General features: G+C 44.5%; 1 protein-coding gene across 5 annotated transcripts in view; it reads right to left on the reverse strand.

Moving 5' to 3' along the window:
- LOC136373333 (muscleblind-like protein 3) overlaps nucleotides 1-24,921 on the reverse strand; it is a 120,805-nt gene that overhangs the window by 35,197 nt on the left and 60,687 nt on the right. For 3 of the 5 annotated variants that reach the window (XR_010745631.1, XM_066338235.1, XM_066338236.1), the window contains exon 2: nucleotides 15,784-16,770. The exons of the other annotated variants lie outside the window; for them this stretch is intronic. Coding sequence is in view for 2 of the 3 variants with exons in the window: in XM_066338235.1 (XP_066194332.1) it covers nucleotides 15,784-15,957 (174 nt within the window). In the remaining variant the exon portion in view is untranslated. The remainder of the gene's footprint in view (nucleotides 1-15,783; nucleotides 16,771-24,921) is intronic. 5 annotated transcript variants of the gene reach the window in all.

Consider the following 24,921-nt stretch of genomic DNA (forward strand, 5'->3'; position numbering starts at 1 on the left):
TGCTTGCAGATCCCAGCAGGCTTGTCAAGACTGCAAACTCAAGGTGTGCATGCAAAGAAACTCCCAAAAGTCAAAGGTGAGAGAGTAAAAGACCACGGGCAGCTCTCCCACTTTAGAGAGTGGTTGAGAAGACCACTTCCCACACTCTAAACTTGATGCAACAGCTCACTCCAGCACAAGGAGCTCTTTGCTGCCTGCAGGAAGTCTACAGCACTTAAAATTAGGCTTAAGTATTTTGCAGAACCGAAACCTTGGTCTGGAGGGCTTTGCCCTTCAAATGGGAAAGTAAGCCTCAGGAGCAGGAGGTGGCATGCCATGGCCAATGGAACATTGCTATATGCCCATAAAAGGTTTCAAAATGTATCTGCTTAAGCACACACAGAAGCTCAGAAGGGTTTAGAGTCAATGTCCCAAAATAATTTCTCTCCTGCTTTTTTAGGCAAGTGTGAGCAGCAGTCAGCACTTTACTATCATCTTCCCAACCAGAAACCCAAGGTTACTCTTGGCTAATATTAATAATGTAAAAGCTACTGGCTTTACCCTTTGAGGATGGTGGTTTGCTCACGCCACAGGGAGAAGAACAAGGCAACATGAGCTGCAGGCAGGAGCAGAGGCCCTGCACTGCCAGGGCTGGCTGGTGACGGAAAACAGAGGTGATGCTGGCAGCAAAACCCCACTGCTGAATTTGCTTTTCCCATCTCCCTGAAGAGGCTGGTCTCCAAAGTGTGGTCTCAGGACCAGTTTGTGGGCACAGCTCTGTTTTCCAACATGTACAAGAGGGAAAGCACACAAGTCTGAGCCCCAAGGAAAAGCTGTAATCAATAAATCAGCTGCAAGAAGACAGATGAGGACAGTGTTCCTGTCCTTGCCCCTTGCACTGGGTGCCTCCCAACATGCCAGCCTGTGCCTACACCTCTGCCAGCCACCACGCATGAGACTGACACTCACACACAGGCAACAGCAAAGGCATCTGCTCCTGTGTGGGCAAGCCCTCAGGAGAAATGCGGGGTCAGGAGGTCTGGGGCACAGATGGTGCTCTCTATCTACTGCAACAGCAAATATCCAGGCACCAAATATCCACACCCTCCACAGGAGTATGAGCAATGAGCTGAGAAGAGAGTATCCCTCCAGGGTAGCACCAGAACTAGACTATGTACCAGGAAACCTACAGATATATCACCTTTCTTGCCATGTCACCATGCACAACACCACATTTCACAAAGCACATGTCCTTGTAAATGTAAAGGCACTGTTGCCTCCTGAGGCTGCTCAGCTACAGAAAGACCCGGTCAAGATAAGGACAAGGCCAACCTCTTTGCTCTCCATAACACACCTCAAAGATCACCTCCTTGCTTTAGAGCACAGACAAGAATTCCTGTCAAGGACTCTGCCTTACACCTTTGCAAACGGTTGGCAATGAATAAGACCTTCCTGCATCTCCCTGTCTATTGCTGTCCTTGCAGCACAGTCACCAGGTAACAGCAGCCTGTTTCCAGTTACACAAGTTCAAGGGCAAAAGCAGCAGATTCGCCCAACACCTGATCCTCAGCAGCGACAGGAGCGAGAACGGCGACAGGAGCAGCGACGGCGCAGGCAACCCCTCGAGTTACCCCTTGAAAGAGCTGACTAATAAAGGCTTTTCAAAGGAGCAGGTCTCCTGGCCCGTTTATAACAATTTGGGGGGTCGCCGGGATCTAAGCCACTCCCAGAAGAGGACCTGGACGGGAAGGCGCAGCCCGACCTCAGATCTCCTGGACAGCTGGACATCCTGGACCAGAGGACGACGCTCGCCAGCCTCGTGGGACACCACTGAGGAGCATCGGTAAGAACAACCGGTGGCGGAAGTGGAGACAAGCGAGTGTGGAGTGAATGAGAGGGGGGCCGGCAGCTCGGACCCCCCCAAGCAAGTTTGGACTGCTGAGTACCGTGTTTCCACACCCCTGCGAGGGGGCCGGCCGGGAAAAGCAGGAAGCGAGTGAACTGAGAGTGACGGAGGCGTCTCCAGGGGCATAGGGGCCCCCTCCGGACGTGCGGAGGAATTTAGAGAGTGAGTGGCACGTCAAAGAAGTGTGTGGCAGAAAAGGCTTGGGCCAATTTCAAGCGTGCAAAAGGGCTCGATCAGTGTGAGGCACGCACCGCACTGGCTGAGGTTACAGCCCGAAGTGTCACAGGAGGCTAGCGCTGGCTGGGGTAGCGGCTGGAACCCTAAGGGCGGGTGCCCAGGCTACTTTCGGGGCTTGTGAGTTGGCACTGGCTGGGGTAACTACCGGGGTGTGGGGAGAGAAAGAGAGCACTGGCTGAGGCTACAGCCCAGAGCGTCTGAGTACTGGCTGGGGTAGCAAAGATAGGCTGCTTTCGGGGTGCTTTGGAGACTGGCTGGGGTAGCTGTCGGGGTGCTGGGATAAAAGAGTCTGCATTGGTCGGGGGTACCCAGGGAAGAGGTATGCTGTCTGGGTGCAGAGGAGTAAGAGTTAGGGGAGTCCCAGAGTGCGAGGGACTTTTAGGTAGGGTTAGTGAGTACATCGCACGCTGTATGTCCAAATCCTGGCAGTAGGTAGTGGCTAGAACCCTGGGCCCTGGTTGACTGGCCACTTACGGGGATTTGCCTGACGTACAGGAGAGAAAAGGAGTGCTTGCTAATGGGTAGTGGCTGAGGCCCTAAGGGCAGGTCACCAGGCTACCTGTGGGGCATTCCGAGCACTGGCAGGGGTAGTGCCCAAACCCTGAGAGAGGGTCCCTGGGGCTACTTACGAGTGTTCAAAGAGTGAGTGAGAGTTAAAATTTGGGTTGCCCGTCTTTAAATTTGTGTGCGTGTGTAGGGGCACCTTAAAGAAGTTTAGTTAAAACAAGGTCAGATAATTTTGCTTTGTGTTGCCCTGAAGTAAAGTTTCTGTCAGGGTAAGAGCACCGTAGTTTTTATTTGAGACCCAGTGAAAATGGGGGCGTACATAAGTAGAGTGGAGCCAGTTGAGGAGAAAAGAGAGAAAAAGATGAGAAATATTCCACCAGACAGTCCACTAGGACAAATGTTAGAACTATGGGAGGTTGATGAGGCTGCTAAAAGCTTGGACAGAATCAACATGATCCATTATTGCATAGAGGCTTGGCCTAACCTAAATTTACCTGCAAAATGGCCATGGTGTGGAACTAGAGACCCCTGGATGTGTTCACAATTAACTCAATACTTGAAATCTCGAGGAGATTCAAGTATTGAACAGATACTCTATGCTATCTGTTGGCAAAAACAAGCAGTCAAAAATGAAACAGCAAAAATATGTAAGTTACAGCAAGGGAAACAAAGGAATGAAAAGCAGAAGGAGAACCAAGAGGAAGCTAGCCATAATTGGGACCCCTTAGAACATTTGCCTCCTCCTCCAGTTTATCCCGAAGTAATCCTCCAACCTCATCTGAAAATCATACCTTCCCAAACTGTAATCCCTGTTCCTTCCCCAGCTTACCCCCTCCAATTTATAACCCCTCTTACCCTCTGCCGTTCCCTAACACTGGTCTAACCTCCTCTCCTTCACCATCCACAATCCCTGCACCCCCTCACAGCTGGGAGTTAGGTCTGGCACCTAACAATGCATCCTGCCAGGCAATAAAAACCCCAGAAAGACCTTACAGTAACACCAGGTCAAAAACCAAACTCTTTCCCCTAAGGGAGGTCCCATTGGGTGGGGCAGTTGGAAGAATAGGATTTGTCAATACACCTTTAACAGCGTCAGAAGTCAGAAGTTTTAAGAAAGAGCTGGGGAATCTAGTTGAAAACCCAGTGAGAATTGCCAACCAGATTGACCAGTTTTTGGGCCCAAATATTTATACATGGGGAGAACTAAACTCCATCTTAAATATACTCTTCAATCCAGACGAGGTTCGGCTGGTTAGGGCAGCAGGAATGCGCATCTGGGAAAGAGAAAACCGAATGGGCCCTCCCGGTGACCAGAGGTTGCCAGTAGCTAACCCAGGGTGGGACCCAAACAGAGGAGAAGGGAGGAGAAATATGGAAGATTATAGAAACCTAATGATAAGAGGTATTAAAGAATCAGTTCCCCGGAGTAGCAACACCAAATTAGCTTTTGACAGGACCCAAGAATAAGATGAAACCCCAGCAGCCTGGCTGAGCAGGCTCAGATGGAATTTCCAGCAATATTCCAATCTAGATCCAGATAGCCCAGAGGGACAGATATTATTAAAATTACAGTTTGTCACAAAATCCTGGCCAGATATCAGAAGAAAACTTGAAAAGATGAAAGACTGGCAAGACCGAGAAATAAATGAATTATTAAGGGAAGCCCTAAGAGTATACCTTAGGAGAGAAGAAGAAAAAACAAAGGCAAAAACCAGGATTATGGTAGCCGTGGCCAGGGAAAGTGTAAAGGATCTCAGAAAGGATACTAAGGGTGAAGGAAACACAAAATCTTTACCAGGAAAGGTAAGAGGAAGGAACCCACCACCTTGGGGTACTCTTCAGAGACCAGGAGAGACCCGAGCCTGTTATTATTGTAGAGAAATAGGACACTTTAAAAAACATGGCAAAAAAATGTCATTTGATGAGACTGTCATGAAAGAGCAGGAGGCATTAGAAAAATTATTGAGGAAGGAGGTCAAGGAAGATTGGGGGTGTCATGGGCTCTATGCGTTAGGGGACCCCATGAAACATCAAGAAGGGCCCATAGTAAATTTTTAACTAAGTCCCCAACATGAAAAGTTTGAGTTTTTAGTAAATACTGGTGCAGACAAATCATGTATTAACCGACTTCCAGTTGGAATTGCGATTGGAAGAAAGACTTGTGAAGTCCTAGGAGCAGAAGGGGAGCCTTTCAAAGCTTCAGTTACAGAAAATATAGAAATTAAAGGAAATTCCAAAAGATATGTCACTAATAAAATATATCTACCCAAAGTAGACAGTAACCTGCTGGGAAGGGACCTGCAAGTTCAGTTGGGAGTAGGGATTCTTCCTAGAGAAGGAAGAATGGTGGTACAAATGATGAGGCTGACTGTTGGAAACTTGGGGGAAGTCAAGCCAGAGGTCTGGGCTGAGGAGGGAAAATATGGATATTTAAATATCCCACCTATAGAAATAAAAATGCAAGAAAAGAGACCTCCTATAAGGGTCAGGCAATATCCTATTTCTCTAGAAAGAAAAAAAGGACTAACCCCAATTATAACCGATCTACTCAGAGAAGGAATATTAGAACCTTCTATGTCACCCCACAACACTCCTATTCTGGCTGTAAAAAAGGCAGAAAATAAGTTTAGAGTAGTGTAAAACCTAAGAGAAGTAAACAAAAAGACAATTACCAGGCACCCGGTGGTACAAAACCCCTACACACTCCTGAGCAGGATTCCTGGAGAGCAGTCCTGGTTTACTGTAATAGATCTAAGGGATGCTTTTTGGGCCTGTCCTTTGGCAGAGGGGGGCCGAGATTGGTTTGCTTTTGAGTGGGAGTGCCCTGAAAGTAAGAGAGGGCAGCAACTGAGATGGACTCGTCTTCCTCAAGGGTTCATTGAAAGCCCAAACCTCTTCGGGCAAGCCCTAGAAGAGTTACTGAGACAGTTTATCCCTAAAAATAATGTGCAAATCCTGCAGTATGTAGATGACCTCCTAATATCGGGGAGAGAGAAAGATGAAGTGAAGGGAACCAGTATTAACCTCCTGAATTTTCTAGGGGAAAAAGGCCTCAAAGTGTCAAAGAACAGACTGCAGTTTGTAGAATCGTGGGTCACCTGCTTTGGACACCTCATTGGGGAAGGGTGTAAGAAATTAAGCCCTGGGAGAATCTCAGGTATGATCTCAGTCCCAGCTCCAACCACAAAGAAAGATATAAGAAAATTATTAAGACTATTTGGTTATTGCAAGCTGTGGATAAAAAAATATTCCCAAAGTGTTAAATTTCTATATGAGAAATTAGTCCAACCTGAACCTGTGAAATGGACAGATAAAGATGAAGAACAGTTGAAAGACCTAAAGACAAAATTGTCTTCAGCCCCTGTCCTGAGTCTCCCAGACCTTAAAAAGAAGTTTAACCTATTCATTAAGTCCAAAGGAAGAATAGCTTATGGAGTATTAACCCAAGAATGGGGAGGACACAAAAAGTCTGTCGCATATCTTTTCAAACTTCTGGATCCAGTTGCAAGAGGGTGGCCGGCTTGCCTCCAGGCTGTAGCAGCCACAGCTGTTCTTGTAGAGGAAGCACAAAAGGTGACACTGCAGGGAAAAATCATTGCACACACATCCCATGATCTCAGGACAGTGTTGAGCCAAAAAGCTCAACAATGGCTGAGTGACTCTAGAATTTTAAAATATGAAGTGATTTTAACCAGCACCAGTGATTTAGAGCTAACTACATCAAAAAGTCTAAATCCTGCCCAGTTCCTCTCAGGGGAACCCACACCAAACTTAGAGCACAATTGCATAGAAATCATAAATTTACAAACAAAAGCAAGAGAAGATCTTGAAGATATACCTCTACCATATGGGAGGGTGCTATTTATTGATAGATCATCTAGGCTGACTGAAGGAAAAAGGATATCAGGCTATGCAATAGTCGAAGGTAGAAAAAGAGACAATTTAAAAGTTACAGAAAAAGAAAAACTACCCCCAAACTGGTCTGCCCAGTGTTATGAAGTCTATGCCCTCAATAGGGGATTAGATTTATTAAAACAAAACCCAGGTACAATCTACACAAACTCGTGATATGTATTTAAAATAGTACACACATTTGGAAAGATCTGGGAAGAAAGAAGCTACCTAAATTCAAAAAAGAAAGATCTGATACATAAAGAATTATTTAAATTAATATTAGAATCTCTTATAACGCCCCAAGAAATAGCAATTGTACATGTCAAGGGACATCAAAAAAAGGACACATTTGAAGGAAAGGGCAACCAAGTAGCTGATCAAGCAGCCAAACTAGCAGCTCAAAGGCTGGGAGAACCAATAAAAATTCTTACCTTGAATGATATACCAGCTGACAAAATTAATAAACCAATGTATGATAAAAATAAATTACAAAAAATAAAAAAGTTAGGTTTACACCAAAGGAAGCAAGGGGAATGGCTGACCCCAGATAGAAAGAAATTCCTAAATAAGGCAATCGCTCGAAAAATGCTGGCAAAAATACACAACTTAACCCACTGGGGCACCCAAGAGTTGTCTGATGATTTTCTGAAAGAACATCTATGTGTTGGAATCTATAACCTGGTTAAAGCAGTTACTGAAGGATGCCTAATTTGTCAAAAAGTAAATCAAAAACAATGAGAAAGCCCACACCAGGGAGAAGACAAATAGCATTAAGACCCTTTCAAAATATACAAACAAACTTCACAGAAATGCCTCCAGTACAGGGACATAAGCATCTTTTGGTTATAGTTGATCACTTAACGCATTGGGTGGAAGCCTTCCTTACGAAAAGAGAAACAGCACAAGTAGTAATAAAGATACTACTAGAACACATCATCCCCCGGTATGGACTGGTAAATAACATCGTTTCAGACAGGGGCCCCCACTTTGTAACACAAGTCCTGCATAATGTTGTTGAAGCCTTAAGAGTGAAATGGCAGTTACATACACCCTGGCATCCCCAAAGCTCAAGAAAAGTTGAGAGAATGAATAAAACCTTCAAAAATGTATTAACTAAATTAATAACAAAAACTAGAATGAATTAGCTAAAATGTCTGTCCCTAGCACTCTTGAAAATCTAACTTCGACCAAGGTCAGACATAGGGGCTTCACCATACACAACTATCCCGAATAAAAAGACCATTGCCACTTCCCAGTGACTCTGATACCCCAGCAAAAACTCCCTCCAAATGGACCACCATTAGAGATCCAAACACACTTAAAATAACCTTCAAGAAACAACCAAAGCCCAATTAGATCATAGAAAAATGTTCTCTGTAAGTTTTTGTTCTAAGTTATTATAAAATGTTAAAAGGTGGTCATAATAATATCATTACAGATCTCTTATAGGGCACACCACTGTTGTGGTTTTGAAAACAAACCAAGTGAGAGGCTCTAAGTCAGAAATAAAATTTAATGAGAAGAAAAGGAAAATAAAATAGAATAAAATAAAATGAAATAAATACAAAAAGAAAAACCACTGACAGAGTCAGAATACAACGTGATCAGGGTGATGGAAACAGTCCAGACGAGGTGGTCTTCCTGAAACAGAAATCTTGTAGAAAGGTCTGGTAGCTCCAGTCCTCTGGGAATCCAGTGGGTGAGGGCTGCTTCTACTGTCCCAAATCCCAGCTTATATCCAGGTGAGAATGCTTGGCTCTTCCCCATGGGCGGGGCATCTCACAATGGGATGATGAGTCATGGAAGAGAGCCTTAATGGCCCATTAAAGAGTCATGCAGAAGGCATTGATGGGCCATTAACTGAAGATGGTGATAGAATACATCCAAAACTACAACCCAGGACAACCACAGAAAGCCTAATCAAAAACTGAAAAAAGTGGGAGCACGCTGAAAGGAACTCCATAAGGCCAGCTAAATAACTTCCCCAACCCAAGAGGCAAGACCAGGTGAGATCGAGATAATGGTTCATACTGGACTCTTAGGAGGACTAATTTTAGTCCCATTAATAAGCAAACACGCCAAAGGAACATGCTCTAGGGGCTACCATCTCATCTATGACGGGGAGAATCTGCAGTCCCTTATAAGAGTTCACACTCATGTGAGTCCCACGTGTTTTAATATAACCCAAGTATCCACTTGCCAGAAAAATGAAAAGCAATATTGGATTGCAAAAATTGCTGCGACATTTATGCAGCACCTAACTGAAGAGTGCCCTATAAGAGAATGGTTTTACCCTAAAAAACTAGACAATCCAAAGAAAGTTGCAAATTTAATAAAAGAAAAGCCACTGATCATAAAAAATGAAATAGATGAACCCCTTGATAAAAACTTACCTATTGACTTATTTATTGTAATAAGCATCCTTGCCAGCCTTCTACTCCTTCCCTGCATACTCCCCTGTTTAATTCGACCAATAACTGCAACCGTTCAAGCAAGCCTCAAAAATATCCCAAGGCCCACAAATATAATAAGACTAGAACCCCAAACTGAAGAACTAAATAAAGCCAAAAGAATATATAACCAGTACCAAAAATTAAAAAAGATATACTCCCATAAACCAAGAACTGCCAATTGATGCAGGCAAAGGCCCGATCAAAGAAATAATAGGGGAGACTGAAATGAATAAAATGTAAGAGATTCCCATTTTCTTACACAGTCTGTCATTTGTTAAAAAGTTGTACTGTTTCAAATGTTATGTCAGTTGTAACCTGTCTGTTAAGCTGTTTGTACCAAAGTTTGTACCCTCAAAAATCTTATTCCAAGTTGTATACCCCCTCTAAAACCCTCCCCTTCCGTCAGGCTAGACTGTCACCATTCGCGCCGGCTCCTCGAACTGCCGGCCCCGCCTAATAGGAAAATCCAAAGACTTCCATGGTGCACCGCTCCAAACCGAAGTGCAGTTGCCGGCAAACAGACCCAAAAGCCGCGACCCAGCACAAAATCCAGATAAAAGGGAGACACTACAACACCGAGAAGACCCTCAGCTACCTAAGGACTGAATTCTGCTTCTGCCACCTCGCCATGACCACAAAGAGACTGAGAAAAAGTGATGCCCCTAGACCACACGAGCCCAGTACAGTTCCTGGGGATTCCCGCGAGGCCGGAACTCCCGACTCTGCTGCAGCAAGAGCAGCAGATTCGCCCGACACCTGATCCTCAGCAGCGACAGGAGCGAGAACGGCGACAGGAGCAGCGGCGGCGCAGGCGACCCCTCGAGTTCCCCCTTGAAAGAGCTGACTAATAAAGGCTTTTCAAAGGAGCTGGTCTCCTGGCCCATTTATAACAGAGAGTATAGACAGCATGTGTGGCAATAAAATTAAGCTGTGATAACATGGAGCTCGTTGTAACCTATAGACAAGAAGGGATCAGGCCTAAATTAATTTTCCCCCACAAGCTCTCCTATTCTCCTTGAAATACCAATTTACTTCAGAGAGAAATACAAAGAGAACTATAGAAATTAACAGAGAAAGACAGAGAAATACAGTATTAGCAGCTTTTATAAATAATATTGAATCTAAATACATTTTCCCCACTTTAAGCTGTTTGATTTGGTAGTTACAAAAAGCACTTATGATACACCGTAAGACACACAAGCATCCAGAGTAGACAGAAAGCTACTGCAAATCTACTGTTGCCACACAGGTAAGTGGCTTAATGACCAAGGAAAAGTGGATGTTTGTCACACAGGTGACTTGGCTCAACACTGTTCTTGTGGAATATTTATATCTCCATTACACTGAGCTGAGACATGGAGTTGGAATCAAAAAAAAAATCCAAAAACATCACTATGACTTTGTTTGCTTTCTTCTTCCTCTCTAAAAGTGCAACCATATGCTAAGTTTAGTGGGTGTTTTTATTTTTTCCTAATTTGGAGTTTATTTAAATTAAAAAAAAAATAGATTTGATTGCCAACCAGTAAGTCAGAAATAATTCTACTCAAGTCAGCACAAACCAGGTACAAATTAGCATGAAAACTGTGAGGAGTAGCCTCAGGTACATCAGTTTCAAGATCATATAGTACATCCATTGCCCAAGCAGTGTGGACATTTTAGATTGCCGTGGGATTTTGAATATTATTACCAGAGAATAACACTTCCTTTAGAAAACAGACAATTTAGACAAAATTATTTTTAACTTCTTTATATGCCTGTTCACAGAAAACTTTTCACCTTCTTTTTATAGAGTACTGCTTTGAAACATGCAATAGTTTAACAATGTTTTTCACATCAGACCTCCCAAAGTCAAAATTCACATTACTGAAATTTTTTACCCCACTATTTTCCATCTCAAAATGCTCTTTGAAGCTTCAATTCACATTAACATTCATAAAGAAATCTTAAAAACTCCTAAACAGCAAAAAAACCCAGCCCACACCTCACAAAGTTGCGTTTGTAAATTTTTTTAGACCACAAGCCCTCCGTGCAGATACCCAAACTGTGAGCAGTATAAATCAAAGCCTCTGTGAACACCTGATGTGCATTACCTACGTGTTTATATAGTATGTCACCATTTCCTAATGCCCCATCTCACAGCTCTCTGATCCATTAGTGACCAAAGAAGATGCTTTTTTTTTTCCTTCCTGACAACATCAGAAACTGAAAACACAACCAATTACTTGCTGGCCAGGAACTAAGAGTTGGACAAGCTCATATCCCATCCTCCTGATCCAGCCTGAATAGGAAAGCTAATGACTTGATGAGCAGCCCACCAAAGTGCCAAAACAAACCTTTGTAGGGATTGCCATGAACCAGTAAACCATGTCCCAATCCTTACAAAAAGCACTGGCTCTGCATAGGATTGTGGTAAATGTAATGGATAAATTCGTGTATCAAAGATTTGGTCTATTAAAAAGCTACTCCAGGGCATCTCCGAGATTCCAAGACCTGTGGTGCAAGCTGTGAAACCACAACATTTGCAACAGAAATGACATAGCCGGACTGGAGATGGCCCATTCATCAATGATGGGCCTCCACTTCACAGCTCCTCGACATCTGATATCAATCTTGATAGGGGATCCAGAGGATGATCAAATCAGCATCCCAAAGACGAGATCCGGGAAGACTATCAACGTCTTCTCATACTTACGGGAACCACTTTCAAGACGGCTTGGAAATAAAGAGATACATGAATATTTGGACTTTCAATGGACTTAGCCTCAGGACAAATAAACTGTATAAAAACCTTACATCAGGACCCAGTGTGTGTGGTTAAGGTTGGACGGTACCATTGTTACTCTCACTCTGCCCACCCAGCATTCGATCGATGTTGTCCGAATTTTATTGTGGCTTTTTAATTTGGTTTTGGAAATTTGCTAAATAAATTCTGTTATTTTGAATTGGCTTCTAATAATTTATAACAGGATGGTGCACACTGATCCTGGGAGAGAAGCAATGAATGAAACCAGAGGCCACCTGAGTTTATGGGGATGACATGACATTCCTCTCCTTTGCTCAGAACATCTCTGAGGTGCCACAGGATCTGCCTAGGAGGTACCAAAGAGCACTGGCCACTGACCAGCAGCCCTCGTGGTCACTTCTGGAAGCGGGGTGGCCCAGCATAGCCAGCTCTTGTGCCTCTGGATTGCCCTGCAATCAAGCAGTGCAGACTCTCCTGCCATTCACACAAATTAATTCAGAGAACAATGCTTCCAGAATAACAAGGAGGGATGGATGAGTAGAGTGAGAGCTCCCTTGGCATCTAATTCAAATAGCAGCTTCTTGCAAGGAACTATTTTTAAGTTTTGTATCAATCTGCTTGAAAAAGCTTCCTTCTGCTGCCTACAAATGTGCAAACTCCCCCTTCAAAGAAACACAGCTCAGGACAGCAAGACCCAGCCTTGCACTTTCAACCTAATCAAGACCAGATATTTCATGAGCAAAGCATTGCACAACACACAATGTTCCTGCAGAGCATGTTCTGGTGACCCCCACCTGAGCATCAGTGAGGGCCCCCATTACCTTCAATAAGTCTCATGTGTTCTTCACAAGATTACAGGGAGCACACAGTTACCTGTGAACCATCCACACTGAGGCAGTCTGACTGCTTCTGGAAGCGTTACTGCTTTTTCCACTGCCACAGGCATGGAACTGCTATAGGAGACTGAGGAAAAAGGGGGAAAAGGGTGATTCAGTAAGTGTATGGATGCAGCACATGACCTGACCAGTGAGGTGAGACCATTGTTTGCTCAGTTATCAGAAGTTCCTGTATGAAGGCATTGTTCAAGCTTAAGAGGTCTGTGAGGGAAAAAAAAAAAAACCCACTAAAAACAAGCAAGAGCCGCACACAAAGGATGCAGATAAGAAACTCTGAACAAAGCCCTGGGTGGCTGCAAGACAATGGGAAAACTTACTAGCCACAAGCATCCTATATCCTGCCTCCAATAAAGCAACACAGATGTTCTGCTAATGCAGGGCATGAAATGAAAAGACAAAAGAGTACTAAGCAGCTATTGAGCCTTCCACAGGAGAGAGGGTCAGTGTTCCACAGCTGTTGGGCACCAAGACGTTCACAGGATGGGCACTAAGAACCTCTTAAAGGGTCTGAGAATGTAACATCTCTCTAGTGACCTGTAAGGGTGGCCACCCTTACAGCCATGAGCCCCTCAAGACCACTGCAAACAGGGTAAGCCCAGCTCTGGCCCAGGAACAGAATGACCATTGTTTGAGGGTTTAGTCCCCAGGGGGGTTATCTCCACTGGGAAATGCATGGCTTTAAGACACACACACTCAGGCTGCAGCACTGGGGACTTCAGCCCTCCATGGCACAGGGAAACAGAGCTCTGTCCACTGAGAGCTGCTGGATCCATAGGTCTGAAGGAAATGTTCCAAGACTCACTTTCTTGTCTGCAAAGAGGGGTGCAGAAAGAGGCCCATCACCTTTGGCCAAGTGCCCTGCACAGTCAGACCTCTCCTTAAGTACTTCCCAAAGACAGAGTTGTCAGCCCTCCATGAAGCTTTCCTAAGTCCAAAAAACCTGTTCTCTGGAAAATTGAGACCACTTAACCAGCACATATTGGGCATCTGCTACTGTGTCAAGAGGAAATTGCAACCAGAACATTATTTAACAGCCAGTTACACAGGAAATACTGAGCTGTAGAAGATCACACCCTACTCCTTCCCCTGTTTTGTTTGTTTGTTTTCTTAACATGGTGTTCCCCATCCCATCCCCACTGCTGAAGTGTTAGAAGCGTTTGTTTCAAACCCCAGCTGCCCATGGACTTGGTCCTGCACATCATCTCAGACCCAGTTGTGCAGAGAGGGGCTGGCACAGAGAGCCTGGGCGTGCTGCAGGAAATGCACTGCCAACAGCACACGTGGGGAAGCATCACATACCGGGTGACAGCACAGCTCAGAGCTCAGCCAAGCTGGGTGGTTGCACAGGGGACACCTCCCCAAGATGCTGCAAAGACCAGCAAGGGGCACAAAACTACCCTTCACAGCGTGACAGCCCTCCTTTCCTTTAACAAATAAACATGAACATATTAATCTCTTCATTAAAAGTGTCTGCATTGCCACTGGCTACAATTCAAGTTTCAAGGGCATAAAGAACAAGATTTTTTTCCCCTTCAATAAAAAAAGTATTTGTCTCTTACTGTCAGCAAACCAGCAGTGTAAATGAACATTTGAAAGTCACTGTATAACTAAGTCATTTCATATAATTAGATCAAAAAGAGAAAACCGAATGCAAACAGAAAACTTGAACTTCTTGGAAAAAGAGAACAGAAATGAAAATATGAAGAGGCCACTAACAGGAACAAAATGGGTAAACCAGTGTTAGTCCAGATCCAGTCCTGGTCTGAAGTTCTGCATATATAATTCTACCAGTTCTACTACTCATTATGCTCATAAAAATAAATACAAATATTTTCAAGCAACACTTGAAGTTCAAGAGAAAACTTATAATCTTATAAAAATTTCCAGACTCTTTCAAGAAATTTTAACAGGTTACTTTAGTCAAAACATTCAACACAATGTCAAGAATTCTCATTTGCTACCAGTTATCCATATGGTCTCAGAGTAAAAATACTTTTGAGGAGTCATACATTTGGGAAAAAGAAAAAAGTGGATCATCCTTTCCCAAGAACCATGGTGAAGTGAGACCAGAAAGAGATGCCCACATGTGGGAATACACAAGTCTGAGAGTAAAACAGACTTAATTAGCATAACTAGTCTGGTGACTAGGATGCCATGGCAAGGACAAACAGAACTTTGAGCCTATGAGAAGATGGGATTAAAACCTGTTTAAGGGAAAAGATTCAATCAACCCCCTACGATAAAGATGTTGTATAATGCATGAGTTGCTTGTATGATCTTCTAACCTAATTATTGTAGTAGAAATTATTAACCTCACTGAAATGGTATATAAGACTTGGAAAACCTGAGTAAAATCGAATTCTGATCACGAATCAGTCTTCCCGTCTCTCCATCAATTGCCGATACCCACATCCCCCTCCTGTGAGTCCCCCCACTCCTCACCCTGACTCACAGTTCAAGTCTTTGGTATTTTTGAAAGTCATCCCTGGAACTACAGCAGGGACGAGCAACCAAAAGCCATTTACTGCCTCCAAAATCGACTCTGCAAGGATTAGCACCAACCTCAAGGCTCAGCCATAGCTCCAATAGGCCTGGCAGAGCATTCGAGTTTATGCGTCCCTAGCAGAGAGCATTTTCCCAATAGTCATTTCTGGAAATGTTGTTCTCCAAATATTTTGGCTGGTCCTCATCTACAGGACAACCTTAAAGTGCATTTGCAACTCTGTCTCCAGGAAATATATGTAAAATTGATTCATTATCTTAAAATGCTGCTTCCATTTCTGCTCATTAAAAGCACATTTCAGATCCCTGCACCAAATGCACAGGTGATGTGATCTGGACACTCATAACTGGGTTTCAGTTCTCTCTACTCTTCTTATTTCATTGGCTGCCCACAACCTGTGTTCTTTGTTTCAGGGACAGCTATATCAGACCTGAGCTACCACTGAAAAATGCCCTGGATAAAATCATCTCTCCCTGCAATGCCTGGCACTCCCGGCAATCGTACCCGATGTCAGACTCAGCCTAGATTCCAGGAGCAGCATCCTCCCTGCAGGCCCAGAGCAATAAACAGCTGTTCTGCACATCCCACACCCCTGCACACCGAGCCACTAGGAAGGGAAAGAAAAGCAAGGAAGCTTTAGGTAATGCACGCGTTACAGTCCTCACCTTTAGGGAGTCAAAGCAGGCAATAACTCGACCATTTTCCACATGGCAACTCCGTGACGGATGGGCGAACTTGCACTCTGCATCAGACCGAGAACAAGTCCCTCTCTGAAACTCTCGACACACTTCTAACGTCAGCCATTTTGTATCACGAACCAGGGAAACGTTTACAGCCATATTAAAAAACAAAAATTAAAATGCAAGCAATTGCACCCTTCCTCAGGGTAATATTTACTGCTGATTTTTTTTTTTTTAAGGGTAAAAAAGTGAATTCAAGTTAAACGTGAAGAAATAACTAACTTGTTGCTTTGGTAGAACTCCTATTCATCAGCACTTAGGTTTTCATTTGAGTGAAATCGTGTTTCTTTAAACAAGAATTAAACATAAAGCCAATCATAAAATAGAAATCTTATCAGAACAACCGAAAATCAAATTAGAGGCCAGCTCCTAAAAGTGCAATTGTAGAAGTTAAAATACAAGTGTTATATTTTGTGCCACTGCCAAAGTTACTTGCAAATAACTGGCAGACGTTCAAAAGAATTCTGTGCTCTCCAGTTAATGGTTTCAATTATTCTTGCAAAAAGCATATGCTGCTGGCAGCACTTAAGTTTGTGAAATGGTCTCGGTCCTTGGGGAGAAAACTTCGGGTTTTTTTTTTTTTTTTTGTTTTTTTTTTCTATTTCTTGCTTCTAAAAATTATGTTTCACGAGCATCAAAACAGGCAAAAGGATGTCTGATTTCTTCCCCTCTTTCTTTTAAATATGTGCTACATAGTCGGGGGAAGGAAAAAAATAAAATGGCTGAGCAAACTGCGTGTAAATGGGGAGCAAAAAAAAAAAAAAAAAGGGGCAAGGCTGGAGGAGCCGCCGTCAGGGCACGGACCGCAAGCAACGCCGAATTAAACAGAGAGGGGGGGTGAGGGGCAGAGAGAGGCAGCCCTAGACAGAAATCCAAGCAGCGGTAGCTTCAGGAAAGGCACTTTTCAGCAACCTGCAGGAAAAAGAGAAATAGAATCAGCCAGGAGCCTGCGGCCCCGCTCGGGCGGGCGGGCGCGGGGCGGTGCCGGCGGCCATTGCGGGCACGGGAGCACTGCCCGCGCCGCGCTGCGCATGGGAGGCGGCGCCGGCCAATGGCGCTTGCCGTTACAGCAGCACCCGCGGCCAGCCTACCAATACAAGAGACCGTTTCATAGGGTCGCGGTGGGTGTTCGGTGCACGCCACAGCCCCAGGACATTCCGAGACCGGCCGGGGGGGACGGGACAGCCCAAACTCCGGGCAGCTGCGGGGGTGCACCTCACACACAAGCTCTCCCAGACTACCAGTATGCTTTTTTTTTTTTTTTTTTTTTTTTTTTTTTTTTTAATAACATTAACTAACCCACCCCCTCTTCTGTAGGAAACGTTCAGGCAGGAAGAGCAGCCCGGTGGCTTTCTTTATATACAAGGCTCCAGCTCAGCCCTGCACCGCTCCGCACTTCCAAGGTGTTCCATTAAACCCATCCCCAGCGCAGGGCTGCTTTCTGCGATGGCACATGGGGAAAAATGACTGGTTCGCAGCCGCTCCTCTATGGATTCAGAGCCTACCAAACTAAGAGCAAACCCGACTGGAAAACCTAAGCCACACACACGGAAAAAATTAACTCATTGCTCACAGCTGTAGTTTTCCACCAGACCAAAGGCAACTCGAATTACCCTGACTCCAGCAACTCGTGTTATACAACAAGCAACTTTCAATGCATTCCAGTTGAAGGCTTCCTTGGCATCCACTAAAAAACTGTCCCTAGAGTCTCCCATTCTAATATTAGCTGTACCATTGCCGCCTGATAGGATTGGGCTGTTTCCAAGTTCCCAAAATCCAGCCCTTTATCTTCCTAAAGTACGACCGTCCACTTTTGCAAACATTTGACAGGCACGGGATGCTGCCTGTGTGACTGCTATTAGGATTTCAAGCTTTCGTAGGAGAAGAGCCTTCAACTACAAAAAAAAAGGAAACTTAAATTCCTCTTTTATTACTGCTGTGTTATTACAATTACACTGATCAGTAACTGAAACCTACTGGAGCTGGAAACAATGGAAACAATGCTACTAAGGAAGAAGTGTGGGAATGAGGCTGTCAGCAGCAGCAGGGGGTGGGGCACAGAAGCTGTTTGATTCACAGATTCAATTATTTCAATTTAGAAAAAACAACACTCATTAAACCTACACTGCAAGCACTTTCTAGGCTTAATTAGACTCAAGTTGATAACAAAACCTGCCCAGATCCCTGCAATCCGGCTTGAGGCATCGGCACAAAGCTTGGTCTGACCCATGCTTCTGGAAGGACCTTTGACTTTTTGCACATCAGGTGGGAACAGAGACTGCAAACGTCATATTTGCTTAGCATGTTTTAAACTTCAAAGAGAAGGAAAAAAGGCACATCTAACTATGCTCGTGTCTTTTGGGTTTTGTAAAGAAGAGATGCTCTAAATCAAGCAAAAGAAAGGAAAAGATGGGCAGAAACCTTCTGCAGGGAGCTAAGGACTAGCTGGGTGCAGCTCTTAAAAACGAGCTAGAACAGGTCAGATATGGGTGGGGATTAGAAAGAATGCACTCTCAGAAGTTCTTCTGAGCAGACTGAAATACAACCATCTTGTGGGTTAAGTGCCTATTCCACAGCTTCAGACTCTCAAGGGAAGTGAGGGTCTGCTAATGCAGGGGATAGAATATGATGGGTCTGACTTAACACAGTTACACCAAACACCAAGATGTCCTCACAGTGTAGTAACATCTGCCCTTCCCAGCCCTTCAACCTCAAGAAATCCCAATGTAACAAATCAAATGTGATCTTGCTCTCAAGCCATGCACCTCAGGAGCACACACTGCCCACAGGTACATGACTGCACTAAACTGCTTAGTTCTCAAAATGAAGGGCATCATGTTAATGAAAGCTAAATAAAATTAATTCTACAAAACATTAAACTACAAATATCAAAACATTCAGACACATGTAACTGTGGATATTTTTCTTTACAACTTGTGGGGGAGGAAACAAACCCACTGATGGAAACTACCCATGCCTCATATCCTGCAGAAGGGCACATTGATCTGTGCAACATTCAAGAGACAAGAAATTTTCTGTGCTATGGAAACAATCCACCTCCCTGCAGAACGACTGACTCATCTCAGACCCTGACACTAGAGCTCCTGTACTGAAGGGAGCCAAATTATTGAATATATTTTTCATACTGCAATTCTGCAGCCTGCGAGGAATCTGTCAGAGCATAGCACCAGCACACACTGCCCCATCACTTGTTTGCTGGGCACTCAGGAGAGAAGTTAAGCTCATGCTTAACTCTGAGCATGCCAACAGTCTTTCTGGAAAGAAAATCTGAAGCATGTATGTGGGAACTGACAGTGGTCAGAACATGGATTCTTAGGCTCCAGGCAGTGCCTTGAAGACTGTGGGAAAGCCAAGGACAAAACTCTCTCAGTCCGGCCTGAGAAATCCTGAGGAGGAACCCAAAACAATCCCTATAAACAATCCCTATAAACAATCCCTGTAGATAGCCTCCTCCTGACACCTGGTGTTTTTCCAACTTGTGTACTGGTAGAGATGTTTACAAAAAGGTGATGCCCTAAAGGACCAATCCTATTTATTGTACCAAAACACTGTATAAAAGAATCTCTTTCAATAAACTTTGCTATAAGCCCTCTGAAGAAATTTGAGTTCTACGTGTGGTTACATGAGCTGTCCTAAATCATAACAATACATGTACTTAAGTGCTTTGCTGAATCAGGGCCTAAATAAATGAATCTGCTTCACAGGTTTATCAAGACTGGGAGGCCAGCAAGCACAGGCAGCAGTCATCGTGTTTCAGCTTACATGATCACAGCCCAGAGGAGCACGAGTTAGGCTTTTCTGCAAGTCAACAAATACAGTTCTGTCAGTGTTTGGATTGCTGCAAATCCCTCTCCATGTGATCACGGGGAAGGCTGGAAACGCATGCATGCAGGGCTGACGTCACAGCAAGCACTGCACACTGCTGCAGCAAGGCAAGGACAGCACACCTCAAACAGGAACCTGCCACTGACAATACAGAGCTTCAACTCTCCAGGTTTCAACTCCTGGCAGCAAACAACTGTTCTCATCAGAATGCACCCTTGCACCCTTACAATTCCTTTATTCCTTTGTATTGCCCTTTCTTTTTTTTGGGGGGGAGGGGGTGTTGGGTGGCTGGCATTTTATTCCCTTTGCTCTCCTGTATATTTCAAATGGGAGGAATTTTTTTTTTTTAAAAAGCATCTATGCCAAAAACAACATACAACCTACAAGGATTAAAAAGTAGCTCCAGAAATCAGGGGTTTTGTTAGCATGCAGGAAATACAAAGGGTAGGTGCTGCCTTTTGAACCCTTCCCAGCAAGCCAGATCCGTCTGGCAGGGCTGAGCTCCTCCACTACCAGATGAGCCAATCTCATTTCAATGGCATCAGCATCAAAGCTGGAGAAAGCAGCAGAGCAGAGAGAATAGCCTGTGGCCTTTATCCCTGGAAAGAAATTACAATATCCCTGAAGCCTCTGCTCCAGGGCCACTTGCTGGGCCAGGCTCTAATTGTCTGAGCTGCAGGATGGAGCTTGCTCCAGATGTCAGACCCAGCCTTACAGCTACCAAAGTGCAGGGGAACAAGGGCAGTCTGAGGAGCAAAGGTCACACCAGGGCTCCCCTCTGGCAGGACAAAGATGCCCTGACCACTTGAGGTAACATGAGGACAAGCGTATTCACTTGACAGTTGAATTCCTCCTGCTGGCCACAAAACCAATCCCCTTCCACTGACAGTCCCCATGGATGTCAACTTGTGAGGACACTTCCTGACAGCCAAGTTCAGAAATGGTAATTTATGTGACAGGATGGATTTGAGCAGCTCCTAAGTGTAAATGATGCTATTTAAAAGAGATTTTTTTTTAATTTCTTTTTAAGAAAAAATGACTTAGTAGAAGTGCCAAGGTGGGTTCCTTATTTACTGTTTCTCAAGGATTTCTGGGTCATGACTACTCAGTTGAGAAACAGAAGTGCTATTGCCCTAAATCACAGTTCAGTGAGTAAGAACAGCAGCTATTCCCTTTGCCTGAAGAGGAATAGGGATACTGCAGACACACTGGAGTTTTCCAAAGGTTAAGTTCCAGCCGTGCTCATTCTTTTATCATATGTGATGCTGTCTGTGCTCTTCTTCCACTCAAACCACCAGCACATGACCCTGGAACTGAGGACCAGCTCTCCTGAGTCCAAGCTCAGCCCTACACTGCCAGGCTGCCGTGTGCTTTACCTAGTTTTTCAAGTTACAATCAATGAAAGCTCAGATCCATCCTGGATGGATGGATGGATGGATGGATGGATGGATGGATGGATGGATGGATACCCTGGAGGCACAGCAATAGAGAAATCGTGCTTGCAAAATCAAGACCTCAAATTTTATACTGATTCCACTAAAACTAAATATTGCTATTAATGTTCACTGAGTGTCTAGATACTGTCAGAGCCCAAAAAAGACTTTTGTCTATGGGCTTTCCTCAAAGCACTAAATTCAGCTGGCAGTACAAATGCCACACTCACTCATCAGTCCTTGCACCTTTGAGATGATTCTGTTACTTGGGCTTTTTATTGCACCTTAATGAGTAAGGAAGAGCTTGGTGTGCCTACCACCACATCCTTGAGAAGCCAGTATAGGGAACTCCTCACCCAAACAGCAGTGAGATGTTTCCATTATCAAACAATCTTCCAAATAAACACAGTGTTCCTGGAAACACTGCAAGGCAAAGAGAAAAGGGAGCAATGAAAATAGCACAGTGAACTGTTTTGTTCTGAAAGAGAAAGAAAACTCTGTGGAGAATACCACCACCCATCCAACAGCCTTCCTTTCTCTTCCACTTTCACAGCAAGTAGTAAAGAACACATGAAACTTATCAAAGGAACCAAAAAGTTATAGTCAAAGGCAAAGTTTTATTGAAAAGTGTTCTACTGTTACGTTTATTGGCAGTGATGCATGAGTTAATATAATGCACATTTGTGGGCAACTTTCCAAGTCAGTGAGAAGGGGAAACAAAAAGTTAAAACACCTTCATCTAGGATCTACCAAGCCAGGCACACAGTGACATTAGTTGAGTTGGCTGATGTTAGAGAAGTTAGTTTTGAGCCTCAGAAAAACCCATGGCAAGTTAGGTGCTGTCACCACTGTATCACAAGGCTTTACTCGGGACTCATTGAAAAGTGCTGCTTCACGACAGCAAAAGAAACCACAAAAATAACCCCCGTAAAGTGCAGGCATGGATCCTCCATTGCTGAAGCACCAGTGACAATGCTCTTACCCAACCTCATGTAAAACACAGCAGTGTTCAGGTTCCCACAGATATGATTCCTTTGCTGGTGGAACATTGACAGTTTGCACACAGCGGGGCTGCCCCGGACACGGGCCAGCTCCCGCCCCCCCGCACTCCCAGGCTGTGCTCTGGGACCAGAGCCATCTCAGCAATGGCAGCTTCTCCAGGGCTTCTCAGTGCTTGTGCACTTAATGGGCTGCAGTATCAAGACCAAAGAATGTCAGTTTATTTTCTGTCACCTGCAAGATGTATTTTTGCTTTCAAATTAGAAAATAGTATTGTTTTTTGCTCTGGCCCTCATACTTTAAAACAAACACTTCAGAGACACAGTAGACACTTTGAATATTTCCTTTGTGAACATTCTGTACCTGAACACTTTCTCCCTCAGGGAACAGTTTACCTCATTTAAAGTAGACCTTTACAACTAAAAGAAAACAAACCCCCTTTTGTTCTTCTACCAGTTACTCAGAAAAAAAGCAAGTTTTCTCTACCATGGGCATACATGAAAACTTTCTGTTCAAGGTCTAATCACAGATGTTGGGGGCCATGAATCACCAGGGGTCACACCGCTTGCCAAAAAGTCAACTCAGCTCCAAGTGCCATCTGTTCAGAACAGGGTGGCAGAACCCAGAAAACAATAATAAACCCACACAAGTAAAACAATGCCCTAACGCTGCTGCAATGGAAAAGCCTCATTTTCAGGACATAAACCCACTACAGAAGTGACAGGGTGGATGTTTGGGCATGCAGGTACAACACAAATCTGTGCTGAAGGAACAACTAACACTTGTCCTTCTTTCCCCAGTGTCTCGTTCTGCTGGTTTAGAGCAACTTCGGAGAGTGGCTGTTACTGGTTGTGACCTCTCTGGACAGAGCAGCACAAGGAACATCCTCCTGCCCCTCAGTGGGGAAGGCTGTACATACTGCATCCCATCTCTTCAGAGGCTCACCAGCCTTGCTAAACTCCTGGATTTATGGCACCCTGGGAGATGGCTGTGGGGCTCTGCAGGGCCAGCAGTGCCACTGTCCTTGGGAAAATGGATCATGCATCACTGGCCTCTGGGCGCTTCCCACTGCTCTTAGCTGCCCTGAAACAAACTCAGCACCTCTCTTACATGCAGAGGTGGGCAACTGAAAAAAACAAAGGGATAAAAAAAGGAAAATATGCAAAATAAAGTAGCAGAAGGGAAGGAAGCCCTTCACTGCAGAAAAAAGAATGTATAAATGCAGGGAACTTAATCATCCCTTGTGTACAAGCAATTCTCCACACTTACACCCTGAAGCAAACAATCACGGGAAAAATTAATGCTGAGTTTAAGGAAATATTGAAAAATTCCCATTGTTTTTGAAATCTACCATTCTTTGTGGAGGTGGGCGAAGCCCTGGCTGCTCTGCCCTAAAGGGAGCTAAGCTGAAGAGTCAAAGAAGAATTTCGCAACTTCAGTCAGAGCACCTAAGACAAAGGCAAACCTCCTAACTACGGTGACCTGGCTGGAGACCCACAAGCCCCCTCAGGATTTTATGTAAATCTATTACAATTGATTGGTTCTGTACCCTTTTCCTCCCACCCTAATGTCCCATAAAAACCCCTGAGTTTCCTCTGGTCAACAAAAGTTCCTCATCCCTAGATCCCTTTTGCTGGTACCCTCTCAGTAAAGTACCACCTACGAAAATTCCATACAAAACCTCTCTCTCTCACTACGGCCGGCTAAAAAAAGGGCTAACTCACAAGGGCATAAGCTAAGAGTACTGAACTGAAATCACTGAAAGCTGAAATCACTGAACTGAAAAATCACTGCTCTGCCCGATGCTGAGAAGCCCCTCTGTCCAGCTGAAGAGTGCCCTGACCCCCCAAGGAGCTGTTTCAAACGAAACATCCTTTAGGGTGGCTGTGGCTCTCTGAGTCCCAAGCGGCGAACCCCATCCACCAACTAACATAATTCTTCAATGCACACTATGGTGCTCCTCAGCCATCTGAAATCTTCAGTCTGTTTTCCTTCTTCCTGAACCTTCAGCACTTCTTGTCCACCAAAGTTCAGGGAACTCCTCTCCCCTTCACTACTACAGGATTAGTTCTTCAAAATGCTTCCACAGGCAAACGGCTGGGAGCTATTTCTCACTATCTGCTGGGAATTTCTAAGTGAAAAATTCACTACAAAACCTTGCAGTTTAAGGGGCTTTATTGTTTATTTGTTTGTCTTTGTTCAAAGTCAGAGAAGCTCCTGTGCAGGACCCACACGTGCCTTGGCAGAACAAATACCTTTCCATAGTGAAATGAATAAAATGTAAGAGATTCCCATTTTTTTGACACAGTCTGTCATTTGTTAAGAAAGTTATACTGTTTGTACCAAAATTTGTACCCTCAAAAACCTTATTCCAAGTTGTATACCCCCTCTAAAACCCCGGGTTCCCTTCCCCTTCCGTCGGGCTAGACTGTCGCTGTTCCCCGCCGGCTCCTCGAACTGCCGGCCCCGCCTAATAGGAAAATCCAAGGACTTCCATGATGCACTGCTCCAAACCGAAGTGCAGTTGCCAGCAAACGGACCCAGAAGTCGCAACCCAGCACAAAATCCAGATAAAAGGGAGACACTACAACAACGAGAAGACCCTCAGCTACTTAGAGACCGAATTCTGCTTCTGCCGCCTCGCCATGACCAAAAAGAGACTGGGAAACAGTGACACCCCTAGAGCAAACGAGCCCAGTGAAGTTCCTGGGCATTCCCGCGAGGCAGGAACTCCCGACTCTGCTGAGGCAAGAGCAGCAGATTCGCCTGACACCTGATCCTCAGC

The sequence above is a fragment of the Sylvia atricapilla genome, chromosome W (genome assembly GCF_009819655.1).
Source record: "Sylvia atricapilla isolate bSylAtr1 chromosome W, bSylAtr1.pri, whole genome shotgun sequence".
NCBI lineage: Eukaryota > Metazoa > Chordata > Aves > Passeriformes > Sylviidae > Sylvia > Sylvia atricapilla.